Source organism: Mus caroli, chromosome 11, assembly GCF_900094665.2.
Source record: "Mus caroli chromosome 11, CAROLI_EIJ_v1.1, whole genome shotgun sequence".
Classification (NCBI taxonomy): domain Eukaryota; kingdom Metazoa; phylum Chordata; class Mammalia; order Rodentia; family Muridae; genus Mus; species Mus caroli.
This window is the reverse complement of record NC_034580.1, coordinates 55694701-55708948: the sequence shown is the minus strand read 5'-3', so window position 1 is coordinate 55708948 and position 14248 is coordinate 55694701. Positions and strand designations below refer to the sequence as shown.

The window sequence follows — 14248 nt, the reverse complement described above, 5'->3', positions numbered from 1 at the left end:
CAGGGTCAGCACATAGAAGCTGATATTGCTGTGATCCAAGAGAGCTAGGATATGGATATATTATATACACCTCAAGCTGGCAGCATAGCTTGACATACTATCTATGTAGTACTGGTTTTGATGGCAAAGATGCAAGATTGAGAAAGTCATGGAGGGCCACCAAAGCCAGAACTGTGTGGCAGGGTCAGAGTCCCTGAGTGGCCACTGTGTGAGGCTGTGAAGGTGAAACCTAAGCTGTAGTAGATACCCTAGGACTTTGGAGATGCCAGAATCATGGGTTATCTAACAAGAATGGCCACAGGTGTGGAGTGGAGCTGGCCCAAAAGTTAAGCTATGTGAGCTAGCAGGGCTTGAAAATGGATATGCCCAAGCTTTTCCGACCATAGCCGATTATTTTTTTTCCGAGACAGGGTTTCTCTGTATAGCACTGACTGTCCTGGAACTCTCTGTAGACCAGGCTGGCCTCAAACTCAGAAATCCACCTGCCTCTGCCTCCCAAGTGCTGGGATTAAAGACGTTCTTATTCCGAGCCCCAGATAGTATAGATAGAGCTTGGGGACTTGGTGTTTGTGCTGCTGAATTTTTGTTTCGTTTTGATCCTTAATATGCACCGATCCTTCCATTTTGAAAGGGAAATGTTTATTCTCTATCAGTATATGATTTCTATTATTATTATTATTATTATATCTCACCGTTAAGACTTTGGACTTTTATTTTGTGGTTTTTTTTCAAGACAGGGTTTCTCTGTGTAGCCTTGGCTGTCCTGGAACTCATTCTGTAAACCAGGCTGGCCTCAAACTCAGAGATCTGCCTGCCTCTGCCTCCCAAGTACTGGGATTGACTTTGGACTTTGTTGGGATTTTAAAAGTTGAATTGTTATTTTATATTATGAGATAAACCTGAGATTTGAAGAAGAAGGAGTGAAAGTTTACGGTTATGGCTTAAAGCAATGTTTGTCAAATTTATAAGTGGTAAGGTTGTTTGTGTTGCCAACTTTACACAAACCTACCCACTATGGGAGGCAAGAGACCCTGAACTATACACAAGCAGAGAAAGAGAAAGAACTGGGTATGAGCACTCTCACTCTTTTTTTAAAGATTTGTTTTATTTATATGAATACACTGTAGCTGTTTCCAGACACACAAGAAGAGGGCATCAGATCCCTTTACAGATGGTTGTGAGCCACCATGTAGTTGCTGGGAATTGAACTTAGGACTTCTGAAAGAGCTGTCAGTGCTCTTAACCACTGAGCTATCTCTCCAGCCCCACCTGTGCTCTTTACTGTGGATGTAGTGACAGCACTCTCACATTCCTACTGCTCTGACTTCCCTTCCATGATGTCATGACTACCAGTTAAGTTTCTATTGAGGTGATCAGACACCATGAACAGTTAAACTCAGAAAAGAAAGCATTTGATTAGAGGCTTGTTTACACTTTCAGAGGGTGAATTCATGACCATTATGGTGGGGAGTATGGCTGCAGACAGGCAGGTGTTGGAGTAGTCACCAAGAACTTATATTTTGAAACAATCACCAGAGAGAAAGAAGAACAGGGCTTGGCATGGGCTTTTGAAACCTCAAACCCATTCCCAGTGACTCACCTTCAACAGTAAAAGCCAGACCTCCTCATTCTTCCTAAACAGTACAATTGGGACTCAACCATTTAAATATATGAGCCTATGGGGACCGTTATTAAAACCACCGCAGACTATAACCTGAAGTGTGAGCCAAATAAATCCTCTTCTCCCTTAAGTGGCTTGGGTATTTTTATCACAGCAACAAGAAACAAATCTAAGAAAGGGACATAGATCCCCAGTGGGGTCCATCATGTCTCTGACTTGGCACCACAACACTAGATCCTCGAGGCCTCTCAGTAAAGGCAGACCCTCCTGGCTAGCTGCCTCCCAGTTTAAATGTGGGCTTGGCAGTCCCTGGTCAGTACACATTGTTTTTTGCTCATACTGCAGTAGGGCTGAGAAAAGGGTTCAGACACCCCCTAGGCAGTGACTATAGGGTGATGGGAAAGAGAACATGCCCCTGCACTATTTTGTTTGTTTGTTTGTTTTGTTTTTCGAGACAGGGTTTCTCTGTGTAGCTCTGGCTGTCCTGGAACTCACTTTGTAGACCAGGCTGGCCTCCAACTCAGAAATCCACCTGCACCTTCCTCTGCCTCCCAAGTGCTGGGATTAAAGGCGTGCGCCACCACTGCCCGTCAACCCTGCACTTTTATCAGGGTTCCTAGAGAGCTGAGGGCTTTCCCACAGATGTTCCTGGGTAGTAGAGTGTAGATAAGGTAGGGGTAAATGGGAGAGAAAACAGATTTTTACCTCCTGGCTGAGTCACAGGGACCACCTACATAAGTTCCTAGGTTCTTGTGTTTCAGGACAAAGAATTGTATCAGAGATGCATAGTTAGCAATAGAGGCAACTTACTTAAAAAACATTTATAAAGACACTCAGGTAAGGAATGGGCTAGTGATCTGGAAAAATGCATAAACTGAAGTCCTTAGCCGTTACCTGCCTTCTCTAGGCCAAGTTTTTCTCTTGCATGTTGTTTGTTATTGAGTAATCCAGGCGAGGAAGGGATCCCAGGCACTATCAACTGGCATTGATTGATTGATTGATTGATTGATTGATTGATTGTGTCTGGGTGTTCTGTGCACTACACGTGTGCTGTGGTCGTAAGGCCAGAAGAGGGCGTCAGACGTTACTGCAATAGCAGACTGTTGTTAGCTACCACGTGCCAGAAACTGATCCACAGTCCCCTGAAAGAGCTTAACCACTGAACCATCTCCGCAGCCCCTCATACCTTATTCTTGACGTCTCTCTACACATCCCTATTCTTTTGCCACACTTGCACGTGTTACGAGTTTGGCAATCGGAGGCAGAGTTGCATATTCAATTTGAAAACCAGGAACTTTATAGAAACCAGACAAGCATAAAACCTGACTGGGAGGAAAAGGCGTTTTAGGTCAAGCACATCTACAGACCTTCAAAATCTCTGGATTTGTCAGCCGGGCAAGTTCCGGTCAGGAGAGGGGGGCAGTTGACGCCGCGGAGGCAGAGGTAACCTTCGGACTGAAGGTGCACGAGTTCTGGTCTGCAGATGGGAAAGGAGAAAGGTTAAGCTGCTCAAGTCATTGTAAAGTGTGAGAACTGGGGGGGACTCAAGCCCCCAGCGGCCGAAGCCACGGTGAAGGGCAACAGGGCCGAGGCCAAGGGTTGGGCCTCTCAGGCCGTGAGGGCGGGATCGTCGCGCGAAGCGCTCTGGGAGTGGTAGGCGCTTTCTTTCCGCTCTCCTTCAGCCACTCGCTCTGGGCGCCCAAGGACGTCCAGGCGGTGGGCGCAGCGACTCGCACTTTGCGACTCGGAGACTCTTTCCTAAGGCGGATCCCACCCCTCGCCCTCTTGCGCGCGGCAGCTTACAGCAGGCTTCCGGCGTGAGGCATTGTGGGCAGTGTAGTCCTTCTCGCAACCTCCCACCGCGTCCGCGCGGCTCACCGGACTACGTTTCCCTTCGGCTCCGGCGCGCTCGGAGCCGCGTCGGCTCCAGCCCCCGACGAACCGAGAGTCTCCAAGATGGCCGCGTGGGGAAGGAGGCGTCTGGGTCCGGGCGGCGGCGGCTCCCGAGAGAGGTAAGCTGGGCTCGCGACTGCGAGCGAAGGTCGACCGCAGAGCAGGCGAAGCCTCTGTGCCACGCGCGACTCCGGATCGTGTGCCCGCCACGCGCGGGGCCCAGTCCGCGGGGGCCTAGGTGTGGGAGGAGCGGGGCGGCGCGACGGCCAGGAACGAGGGGAGCGCGGCTCGGAGGGGCGGCGACCCGCAGCCGGGTGGGCGGTGAGCAGGGTGAGTGGCTGCGAGGGCCGCCACGCTGTCCTACGAGCGGCGTGTGGGCTCCGGGCCGCTGGCTCGCGCACGTGGCCCGCTCGGCCTGGGCGCCCAGTGTGGCGTGGATGGGCTCCGGGGAGAGGAGGAGGGTAGAGGCTCGCGGCGTAGTGTGCTTTATAGGGGCGTTTGCTGAGAGCGGCAGCGTGCCGGGCGCGCCTCCAAGAGCCTGTGCCTGGCCGCCTTGTGAGCGAGCAATCGTCGCCACTTTTTGAGGGTTCTCTTCGAGCACTTCTGTCCTAAGTCCTTTATAGTGACCTTTCCTACTGAATGCGTTTGGGGGCGCTAGGGGTTTTGTTTCTCCCAGTGATTTCCGGATGACAAGAGTAGTTGACGTGTTTCGTGTTGAACTTGTATGTAGCCTTTTCCTTCTGGGAATTATTTTTAGCTAATAGGTTACTAGAAGCTGTTCAACGACAAGAAGTTTGGGAAGGTGGGTGAATATCGGTGGCGCTACTGGATTAACCTGCCCAGTCGGACTTGCTAAGTCCTCCGCATTTTACTGTGGATGTCAGAAAAAGAAAAGGAAAAAAAAAAGAAAAGTTTGACTTTTTCCCCTCCGTTTCCAATGAGTACTGTCAACCATAAAAGTTGTGTCTCAACTAATCTGCGTTGTTCCTTTTTGACTGATGCATCCCATGTTTCTTGCTATTGCATACAGACAGCTTTTCCATCCCACACTAGTCTTCCTGCTTGGCAGAAGTAGTAGCCAGTTTTACTCTTGAGTTCGGTTATGCTAAATAATCCGCTCTGCGTTTACTGTGACATGGAAAAGCAGTGTCGAGGAGTGTTTTTTTCTAACTCCCACTTATTTCTTAGATAAGAACAGCCAGAGAGGTTATCTTGTTTTCCAAGTCCTTAAATCCCTAAGGATGCTTTCAGGATTTTAATTGCAGCCCAACAGAAGGGAAGAACTTTCCTAGATGACCCAGGATCAGACAGAGATACTCTGAATATTTATGTTTGCTTGTTTTTAGAGCCATGTGTGTAGAGTCATTAGAGTTACTGTGTAGCTCTCTCTGGCTGTTCTGAAACTCACTCTGTTATACCAGGCTGGCCTTGACCTCACAGAGGTCCGCCTGCCTCTGCCTCCCAAGCACTGGGAATAAAGGTTTGGGCCACCACACCCTGCCATACTCTTGTTCTTGGACACAGACTGAAAGGGCCAAACATGCATGCCTCAAGTGTGAGACAGGAGTCTTGTTAGCCTACCTAAGAAAATGGAGAATTTTTCCTTTGTCTTGAAACAGATATTAATTAAAAGCAGTTTGTCAGCCAACCGCTCATAGTTTAGTCCAGGCCTTGCTGGTTGTGCTGCAGCAGCCTTTAAGGGAATTTAAATCCAATGCAGACAGAACTCACTGTAAAGCTAGATAGGGATTGGCTCTCCTCAGAGCCACTGATGCTTGTTCCTCACTGAAGTCTTAACTAGGTAAGGTTATTTTCCAGGGTCCTGTAGGTGTTCAGGTTGTGACCTTTGACCAGGAACTGAAGGTTCTACCAAAGCACGCAGGTGCTGTATGTCTGCCAGGGATGGGCGTCAGATTTTATGATTTGAGAGTTGCCATCTGCCCTCCTTCTGGTGCCTTGAGGTTACCCCTCTGTCGGCCTTTATGGGAAGGGCCCTTCCAGAGAGTTCATTCTCAGAACCCCATCTTCGTCAGGCCTCCCACTCTAGGCTGTGTGTGGAAACACACTGCCTCCTGGCTAGCAGACTGACTTCTGGGCGCACCTCCATTGCTGCTCACTTGGTGGCCTGACAGGGTGGAGCAGACCAGAATAATGTACGCTCAGCACCATAGATTGTGAGCACCAAGTGTATTGGCTCTCGTGACACAAGCTGTTTGTGGCTTCTAAGTGACTCTGTTCCGTGTCACATTTGGACTGACTCAAATTTCAGCTTCATGTTGAGAGAGAGCACTTCCAGAGTTCTTCACACCTTCCTGCCCCTGCCCTGTGCTGAAACCAAAGGGGATGCTGTGTGGTTTGTGGCAAGGCTGGAATGGGCAGTGCTTTGAACAGACACTGTTTGCCAGTGGCTGCACACTCTGGTGCGTATGTTATATTTAAGGCCCTGCTTTGTGCTGGTTGTCAGCTTAGTTTGCAGTGGTTCTTGCGTTGCTTGTTAAGTCCAGAAACACACACTAGTACTAGAGCTGAGTGACAGTTACTGTAGCAGTTCAGTAGCTGCTAGCCATATGTGGCAATTACACTGAAGTTAAAATTAAGTACAGTGAAAAGTGTAGCTCTCAGATAGTAGACCACGTGTCTGGTGTCCAGTACTTGCTTTGGGATAATGACTAAGCCTAGAGAGAAGTTTTCCATCAATAAAATAGATAGGAACAATTCTGATCTAGACTGAAATTGGAGGGGGAAAGGAGCAAACAGAGAGCGGCTTGTGTGTTGATTCTTCTCTCCACTCCATTAAATCTAGGGAAACAACAGTATTTGTAATGAAGAACGTCAAACTCTGAGCTGTAACCTGAATTCTTGTCCAAAATTGAGCATACTGACAGCGAGCACAGCAAACAGATTGCCGTTTGTCCTGCTGGCCTCTTTGAGGCACACTTATCCATCTAGGAAAGCAGAGCAGGTATCTGTGTTCTACCACCTAGGTGCCAGCCTGGACCAGCTCTCAGACAGCCCTGCCTGTCCTTTCATGGCTTACTTGGTGCTGCTCAGAGCTCCTGAGCATCTCTGAGATCTCCATGAGTGTTGGAATGTGAGTATGGCCCTGTACTCTGAGTTCCTTTTTTGATGATCTTGTAAAGATAATTGATCTGCATCTGATCATGATACAAGTGTGGCTTGGGGTATTCAAGTTTCCTTCCTCAGTTCTGGGCATTTGTTAGGCAGCAAGTTGTCATGGGGTTGGTTGCCTCCACATCCTTCCCTGCCACCTTTTCTTGGAAGACCATGCCATTTGTGAATATGGGGGGACAAGGTCCCAGTGCCATTATAGGGTTAGTACCTACTACAGCTGAACAGCCATTGTTTACATTCCTGGGATGATAGACCCCCTTTCTGCTCTAATCCTTTTAGAGCTGAGGACTCTAGGGATTTGAGGCATTTAGTATTTCAAGAGGCTCTCATTCTGGCTTTGGTATGTATGGTAGGATTCTTCCTCCTGATCTGGATGAGGTGAGCAGGCCTGGGACATACAGCAAAGTCTCTTGACCTGTAGCCACTGGATGGGGGTGAGGCATGGGGGTTCTGCCTGTGGCTCACAGCTGAGCCACATGTTTTGCTCACAGACATTAATGTGTAGGTTGGCCTCTGCCATGCTCCAGCCTTTGGGGTATATTTCTGTTTCCCTGGGTTTTATTCAAGCAGCCTGAGTTCCACTTGCTTTGACATCTGCTTCTATGTCAGTCCTGCAAGCTTATTTCAGTGGATCCCACCTCTGAAAAAGGCAGGGTTGACAGTGTCCATCGAGGAACAACAAATAGGCTGAGACCTCTCTGGCCAGCTTGGGTTGGTCATAGCTTGCTTCTTCAGAGGACAAAGAGCTGTGGCTGGGATGGGAAGTGTGGTTCAAGAGCTGCCATGTGTGAAGATTGTTCTTACTGCCTCTGTGTGGGTCCTGGTGCCAACAGGGAGTCTAGTGGGCCCAGAGTTCCTGGGGAAGCCAGTAACCATTGCGTTCTCATCACAGGTCTTCAGATGAAGGCGGTGTAGAAGAGTTTCTGCCTCTCTGACGATTATTGGGGCTACCACTAGTTGCCTGTGTCTGTCAGTGCTTGAAATGGTACAGTGCCAGAGGGCTGGGGTTTTTACTTTACCAGTGGATTACATTTAAACAGCTATAGATCTTTTGCTCCTGTCCTCTTTTGCACCCAGCCAGGTCCTCACACTCTCTCATGCTTTGGGAAACGAGGGAAAGTGGCTCAGGGTAGCAAAGTGGTTTGGTTTTCCAAGGCAGGGTTTCTCTGTGTAGCCCTGGCTGTCCTGGAACTCAATCTGGAGACCAAGCTGGCCTCAAACTCAGAGATCCACCTGCCTCTGCCTCCCGAGTGCTGGGATTAAAGATGCATGCAAGGTTTGTTTTAATGGTGTGTTTGAATGTGCACCTGTGAGTGGAGCTGCAGTTGCAGGTGGCTGTGAGCCACCTCAGGTGGGTATTCAGCTGGTGTTCTCTGGAAGGGCAGTGCCATTGTGCCACAGTAGCTTTGCTCCTGTCCCTCGAGTTCAGGCAGAGCCAGATGGGGAGGATACCTTGATGAAAGCATCCTCTGTTTGTTGTGGTTATTGTTTGTTTTTAAAAAGGCCCAAGCACCAGGTGCTAGCCTAGATAGATGGAGTTTCCACTTGAACCCTGCCTGAGAAACTGGGGCCTAGGAAATGAACCTTCAGATTGAGTTCTGGATCTAGAGACCTCCCAGCCCCCAAACACACACACACACACACACACACTCTCTCTCTCTCTCTCTCTCTCTCTCTCCTCCCCTCCCCCTCCCTCTCATTCTCTCTTACTCTCCCTCCCTCTCATTTTCTCTTACTCTCCCTTCCTTCTCCCCCCTTCCTCTCTGCCTTAGCAGTGGGGGCCCCATGGGTATCTGATCTCTGCTCTGTATAGATTATTGAATAAATATTTGGGTTTTGTTTGTTTTTGAGCTAGGGTCTCATATAACCCAGGCTTTCATTGAACTTTGATGCAGCAGAGAATGAGCTGGGCTTTTGACCCATTGTTGATCAAAGCCAGGGCCTTGTACAAGCTCTGTACCCACGCCAAGCTACATCCCCAGCTTGATTTGGTTTTGTTTCTTTCTTTCCCTCCCTCCCTCCCTCTCTCCTTCCCTCTTTCTTCCCCTCTTCAGGAAGGAGTTTCCCAAAGAACTTGAACTCAGGTTTAGAACTCAGTCTTCTTGCCTTAGCCTTCAGGGTAGCTGGTACTACAAGTATGTCTTACCAAGCTCAGGTGAGAGTTTTCTTTTTAAGAAAAAAAAAAAAAAAAAAACATAATTGGTCAGTAGTTATGCACACTTTTAAGTCCAACACTAGGAAGGAGATGTAGGTGGATCTTTGTGAGGTCAGCCAGGGCTACACAGAGAACCCCTGTCTCAAAACAACAACAAAAAGGCTGTAGGGGGCAGGAGGATTCACAAGCAGGAAGCTCTCAAGAGGCGCATCAAGTGGGTATGAGTGCTTGAACACCTGAGTTCAGAGTCTTAGCACTTACCTAAATGCTGGGCATGGCTGTCTCTGTGCTGTTACCCCAGAATTTGGGGAAGAGGGTCAGGGAAGGGTAAGTCTTGAGGCGTGCTAGCCAGCTAGCCTAGCCGCATAGCAAGCTTTTGCTTTAGTGCTGTTAGAAATGGGTCTGAGGTCTCAGGGAAAGGATTACACCGTGCAAGGAACAGAACATGAAGGTTTACTTCTGCAGAAGGAAGGCTGTCCAGCTGTCCATCAAGCCAGCCACGGAGGCAAGCACAGCAGCAGAGCTTCATGCTTCCATGAGTCTGCTAACAGAAGGTAGCGGATTTCCTGTTCACAAGGAAAGTGTGCTTTGAGAGCAGAAGGCGCAGTCTCGAGCACATACTCTGATCTTAGACAAATGTAAGGTTTGGGCTTGTCCCAAGATCAGAGCTTCTAGACCTAGGAAGAGTAAGACCACAGGCAGGTCCCAGTGGTCGGAAGAGCACACCCAAACCCTCGCCAGCCAAAGGAGACGCAGATTGCAGGTAACTTCCTTTGTTTCATTTGAATAGAAAAGACACAGCACATTCCACATACTCAGGCTCCCTGTCTCAAGACAGTGAGGTAGCCAGGGATAGAGGAGAGCACCTCTACTTGCGTGTGCTTGCTGGCTTTATTTTGCTGTAATTTAAGTTTTCTTTTACATTTATTTGTGTGCGGTCACACCATAGTGTGTGCAAGTGGAGGTTAGAAGACAATTTATTGGAGTTGGTTCTCTTCCCTCAAATATAGAAGTCTGAAGGATTCACGCATGATGACAAGAACCTTGGTCCTTGGAGCCTCTCACAGACCTCTTGTTTTGTTTTTAAACAGAAAAGTCTTATCAAAAATAAAATGTTAAGGTCAACTGTTAGACCCTCATTGGAAGAAAATGGCTGTTGATCTTTTGGTGTACAGAGCCTTAGATACATGTTCCATATAGCTCTCTTAGGTTTTTAAAAATTACATTAAATATGTTAAGCTAACTTAATATATGATACCTCTTACAAGCATAGTGCTAAGTGAGAGAAGCCTGTTGCAAACCCCACCCCATGTGTGGTTCTGCTTCTCTGGAGTCTCGGAATTGGCAAATCCAGAGTCAAGAAGCAGGTTGGTAGCTACTAACAACTGAGAAGGACCAAGGGAGAGGACAGGGCCCCTAAGGGATGCAGTTTCTGGGGTGATGAAAGTGGCATAAAATTACGGGATTGATGCTGAGCTACCTGAAACGCAGATCCTTCCACCTCCACCGCCCATGTGCATGGAGAGTGGGAGTGCAGCACCATATTTCACATGATAAAATGTGTTTAAAAATACAAACCAAGGGTTCCGTTATCAGTCTATCAAAAAGTACTATCAGCTACATATAGTGGCGCATGCCTGCAGCCCTGCACTTGGGATGTGGGGCAGGAGAATCAGTTCAGTCATCCTCTGTTACAGATTGAATTCAAAGACCTTGTCTCAAATAAATTAGAAATAAAGTCTTTACTTCACAGTTGCCACAATGACTATTAAAAGAAACCAGGCCCAGTAAGGCTTGCTAGGTAAGGATGAGTCCCTGGGACTCACATAGTGGGAAGAGAAAGCTAACCCCTGGAGCGCTGACCTCCACGTGCACTCTGGCATGTATGTGTCCTTTGAAATGAAATATGAAGTTAAGATAAGTGGGACTGGAGAGCCAGCTTGGTTAGGTGGAGCACTGGCTGCTCTTCCAGAAGGCCTGGGTTCTAGTCCCTTGTGGCAGCTTACAACTGACTGTCAGTAACTCCAACCAGTACCACACATACAGGTGGTGCACAGGCATACATGCAAGCAAAACAACCTTACATGAAACATAAAATTTAATCTAGAAATAAGTATAAAAACAGAGTTTTAAAAATAAAACTACTGTGTTGCCTAGCAACTTTACATCTGGGTATTTGTCCAAAAGAATTGAAATAGGGAGGCAGGCGGATTTCCGAGTTCGAGGCCAGCCTGGTCTACAAAGTGAGTTCCATGACAGCCAGTGCTACACAGAGAAACCCTGTCTCGAAAAACCAAAAAAAAAAAAAAAAAAAAAAAAAGAATTGAAATAGGAGGCCAAAGAGATGGCTCGGCATTGGCTGATGAGAGATCTGTCCGAGGAACCCACATAAGGGCAGGAGAGCTGACATCTGTGACTTCCATACATTAGCCAGATGTGATGGTGCACACCTTTAATCTCGGTACTCAAGAGGTAAGGGGCCGTGGATCTCTGAGTTCAAGACCAGGTAGTAGGTAGTAAGTTCCAGAACAACTAGGGTTACATAGTAAGACCCTGTCAGAGGAGGAGGAGGAGCTAAAAGTTTAAAAAAAATTTTGTTTGTTTTTAAAAAAACATTGAAATGCAATAGGCACTGCACACAGAAACAGATACCCCATGGATGTGCGGGACCTAGAGTAGCTGAGTGGGATAGAAGGCAGGGCGGTAGGTACAAGGGGGCTCGATGGATTTAAACCTCCTGGAGATTAGTTCTGTAATGGTGTAGCTGTATTTAACAAGGTGCTAGATTTTTTTTTTGTTTTGTTTTATTTTGGTTTTTGGTTTTTCCAGACAGGGTTTTTCTGTGTAGTCCTGGCTGTCCTGGAACTCACTCTGTAGACCAGGCTGGCCTCGAACTCAGAAATCTGCCTGCCTCTGCCTCCCAAGTGCTGGGATTAAAGGTGTGCGTCATCACTGCCGGCAAGGTGCTAGATTTTGTTGTGTATATTTTATCACAGATAATTGAATTTGTGTTTCAGTCAAGCAGTCATGGCCCACATTTTTAATCCCAGGACTCAGCAGGCAGATCTCTTGTGAGTTCAAGACCTGCCAGGGATGCCCTGTTTGAAACAAGCAAAACCAAAAACCTTGTACTTAATCACTTAGCAAGTAGGAAGCAAGTCTTGCCTTTCCCACATAGCAGAGACCACCTTGCGTCTTGGCTTGCGAAGCCTCCCTTCCTTACTTTTCCTACTTGACAATTGAAGACGAGCCAACAGAGCTTTTTAGCTTTGTACCTAAGTGAAGCATGAAGGCACCTGCTGCTTGCATGTGCACTACAGGGCCCTGTTCCTGGCAGCATACTTAGTGGGCAGATTTGATCTCATCATACAGCTCAGCTCTAAACGGACTTGGGTCTTGATCAGATGTTTTTAGACTTTGGGAAGACTGATATTTGAGGATTGGCCTTGGGTGGGGGTGAGGTAGGAACTACAGAGTCCTGTACACAGCCTCCCAGACATTCGTAGGGTACTTGTATCCCAGAGAGTTTCCCATATTGCTGCTTTCTGCTGCAATGCCAGCATTTCCAAGTGACTCCTCTGCTAACTATGCCCCTCCCTTACATAAAACTGATTGATCTAGGCATGGCCCATGCCCTGAGATACTGGAGCAAGGTTGCCGCCTATTCTGCTGAAGGGCTCAGGATAGAGTGACCCCTATCTGGAAAAAACAAAAAGCAAAAATAAATAAATAAATAAATAAATAGGAGCCAGGTCATCATAGCACATGTCCTTAGCCCCAGCACTTGAGGCACAGGCAGGCGGATCTCTGAATTCAAGGTTCAAGGACTTCCTGGTGGTCTACAAAGTGAGTTTCAGGACAGCCAGGGCTATCCATAAAAACCATGATAGGAGCCGGGCATGGTGGCGCACGCCTTTAATCCCAGCACTCGGGAGGCAGAGGCAGGTGGATTTCTGAGTTCCAGGACAGCCTGGTCTACAGAGTTAGTTCCAGGACAGCCAGGGCTATACAGAGAAACCCTGTCTGGAAAAACAAAACAAAAACAAAAAAAAACATGGTAGGGCCATGAGGTGGAGAAGAGAGAAACAACACTGACCTCTGGCCTCCAAATGCTCATACCGACCTGGTACTTACACATGCATACAACACAGAACAAGAGTTGTATTATAGACAGTGTTCTCTACTTTGCCTTTCCCCTGACTCTCAGCTGCCATTTCACACTGGAGCATCATTGCAGGAGGGTGCAGTATTCTATCCCCAATCTGAAAAGCTTCACATTTTGAAACATTAAGTGCTCATTTGATGCCACAAGTGGGAAATCCCACACTCCATCATTGACATGACAGGCAGTCACAATGCAGGTGCACTCAGAATATCTTACAGAATATCTTAGGTGCACTTGTAATGAGTTAGGGTTACTAGGACTGTGATTAAACACCATGACCAAAGCAAGTTGGGGAGGAAAGGGTTTATTGGGCTTACACTTCTCATCCATAGTCTATCAATGAAGGAAGTCAGGACAGGAACTCAAGCAGGGTTGGAACCTAGAGGGCAGGTTCCTATTAGGACAGAGGCCATGGAGGAGTCCTGTTATCTTTTTTTTTTTTTTTTTTTTTTTTTTTTTTTTTGGCTTTTCCAAACAGGGTTTCTCTGTATAGCCCTGGCTGTCCTGGAACTCACTCTGTAGACCAGGCTGGCCTCAAACTCAGAAATCCACCTGCCTCTGCCTCCCAAGTGCTAGGATTAAAGGTGTGCCACTGCCTGGCAGGAGTGCTGTTCCCTTGGCTTGTCCCTCATGGCTTGCGCTGCCTACTTCAGTTCTTTTTTCCATAATATTCTTATTGATTACTTGCGGATTTCACATGAAACTTGAGCTAGTTCTCTAGTCCTAGAAACTTCCTAGTCCTGTCAGGTTTGCCCATACACATACCCTTGGGGCCTTCCCTTTCACCCCAAAAGAATAAGAAAAACAAAACCAGAAAAAATCAAATTTGTATTGCCCATATAGGTGACTAGCCTCTTAAAACTACCCACACCCCCACCAGAAGCCATTAATTGTGGAGGGCTACACTTCAACCCCATTTAAGAATTAAGAATTCTTAATTAAATGGCTTTCTGTCACTTTTGGGGGGGTCAGGGTTGTTACAGAAGCCTTCTATGTCCCTCTTTCTCAACTATGAGTCTGTGGGCATCAGTACCATGGCAATAGTCACATCCAGTTAGTCGAGTCAGTCAGTGGGAGCATGGGCCACAGGCATCCACGTCAGCGTACTCTCTTACAGGACATAGGAGCACCAGTCCAGGGATGGAACCACCCACAACTGGCTGTGGTTTCCCCCCATCAATCACTAAGAAAATGTGCTGTAGCTGGAGCTTAGGGAGGCATTTTCCCAACTGAGATTCTCTCCTTTTCAGATGACTCTGGCTTGCGTGGAGTTGACATAAAA

At 47.6% G+C, this 14248-nt stretch overlaps 1 protein-coding gene across 2 annotated transcripts in view; it reads left to right on the top strand.

Annotated features, from left to right (window-relative positions):
- Window positions 1-3090: 3090 nt before the first annotated feature.
- The window catches only part of Tmem11 (transmembrane protein 11), a 14768-nt gene continuing 3610 nt past the window's right edge, over window positions 3091-14248 (top strand). The window contains exons 1-2 of one of the 2 annotated variants that reach the window (XM_021176661.2): window positions 3091-3633; window positions 6318-6605. In XM_021176661.2, the coding sequence (XP_021032320.1) occupies window positions 6592-6605 (14 nt within the window). In that variant the 5' untranslated portion in view covers window positions 3091-3633; window positions 6318-6591. The remainder of the gene's footprint in view (window positions 3634-6317; window positions 6606-14248) is intronic. The other variant, XM_021176660.2, reaches the window with a different exon arrangement.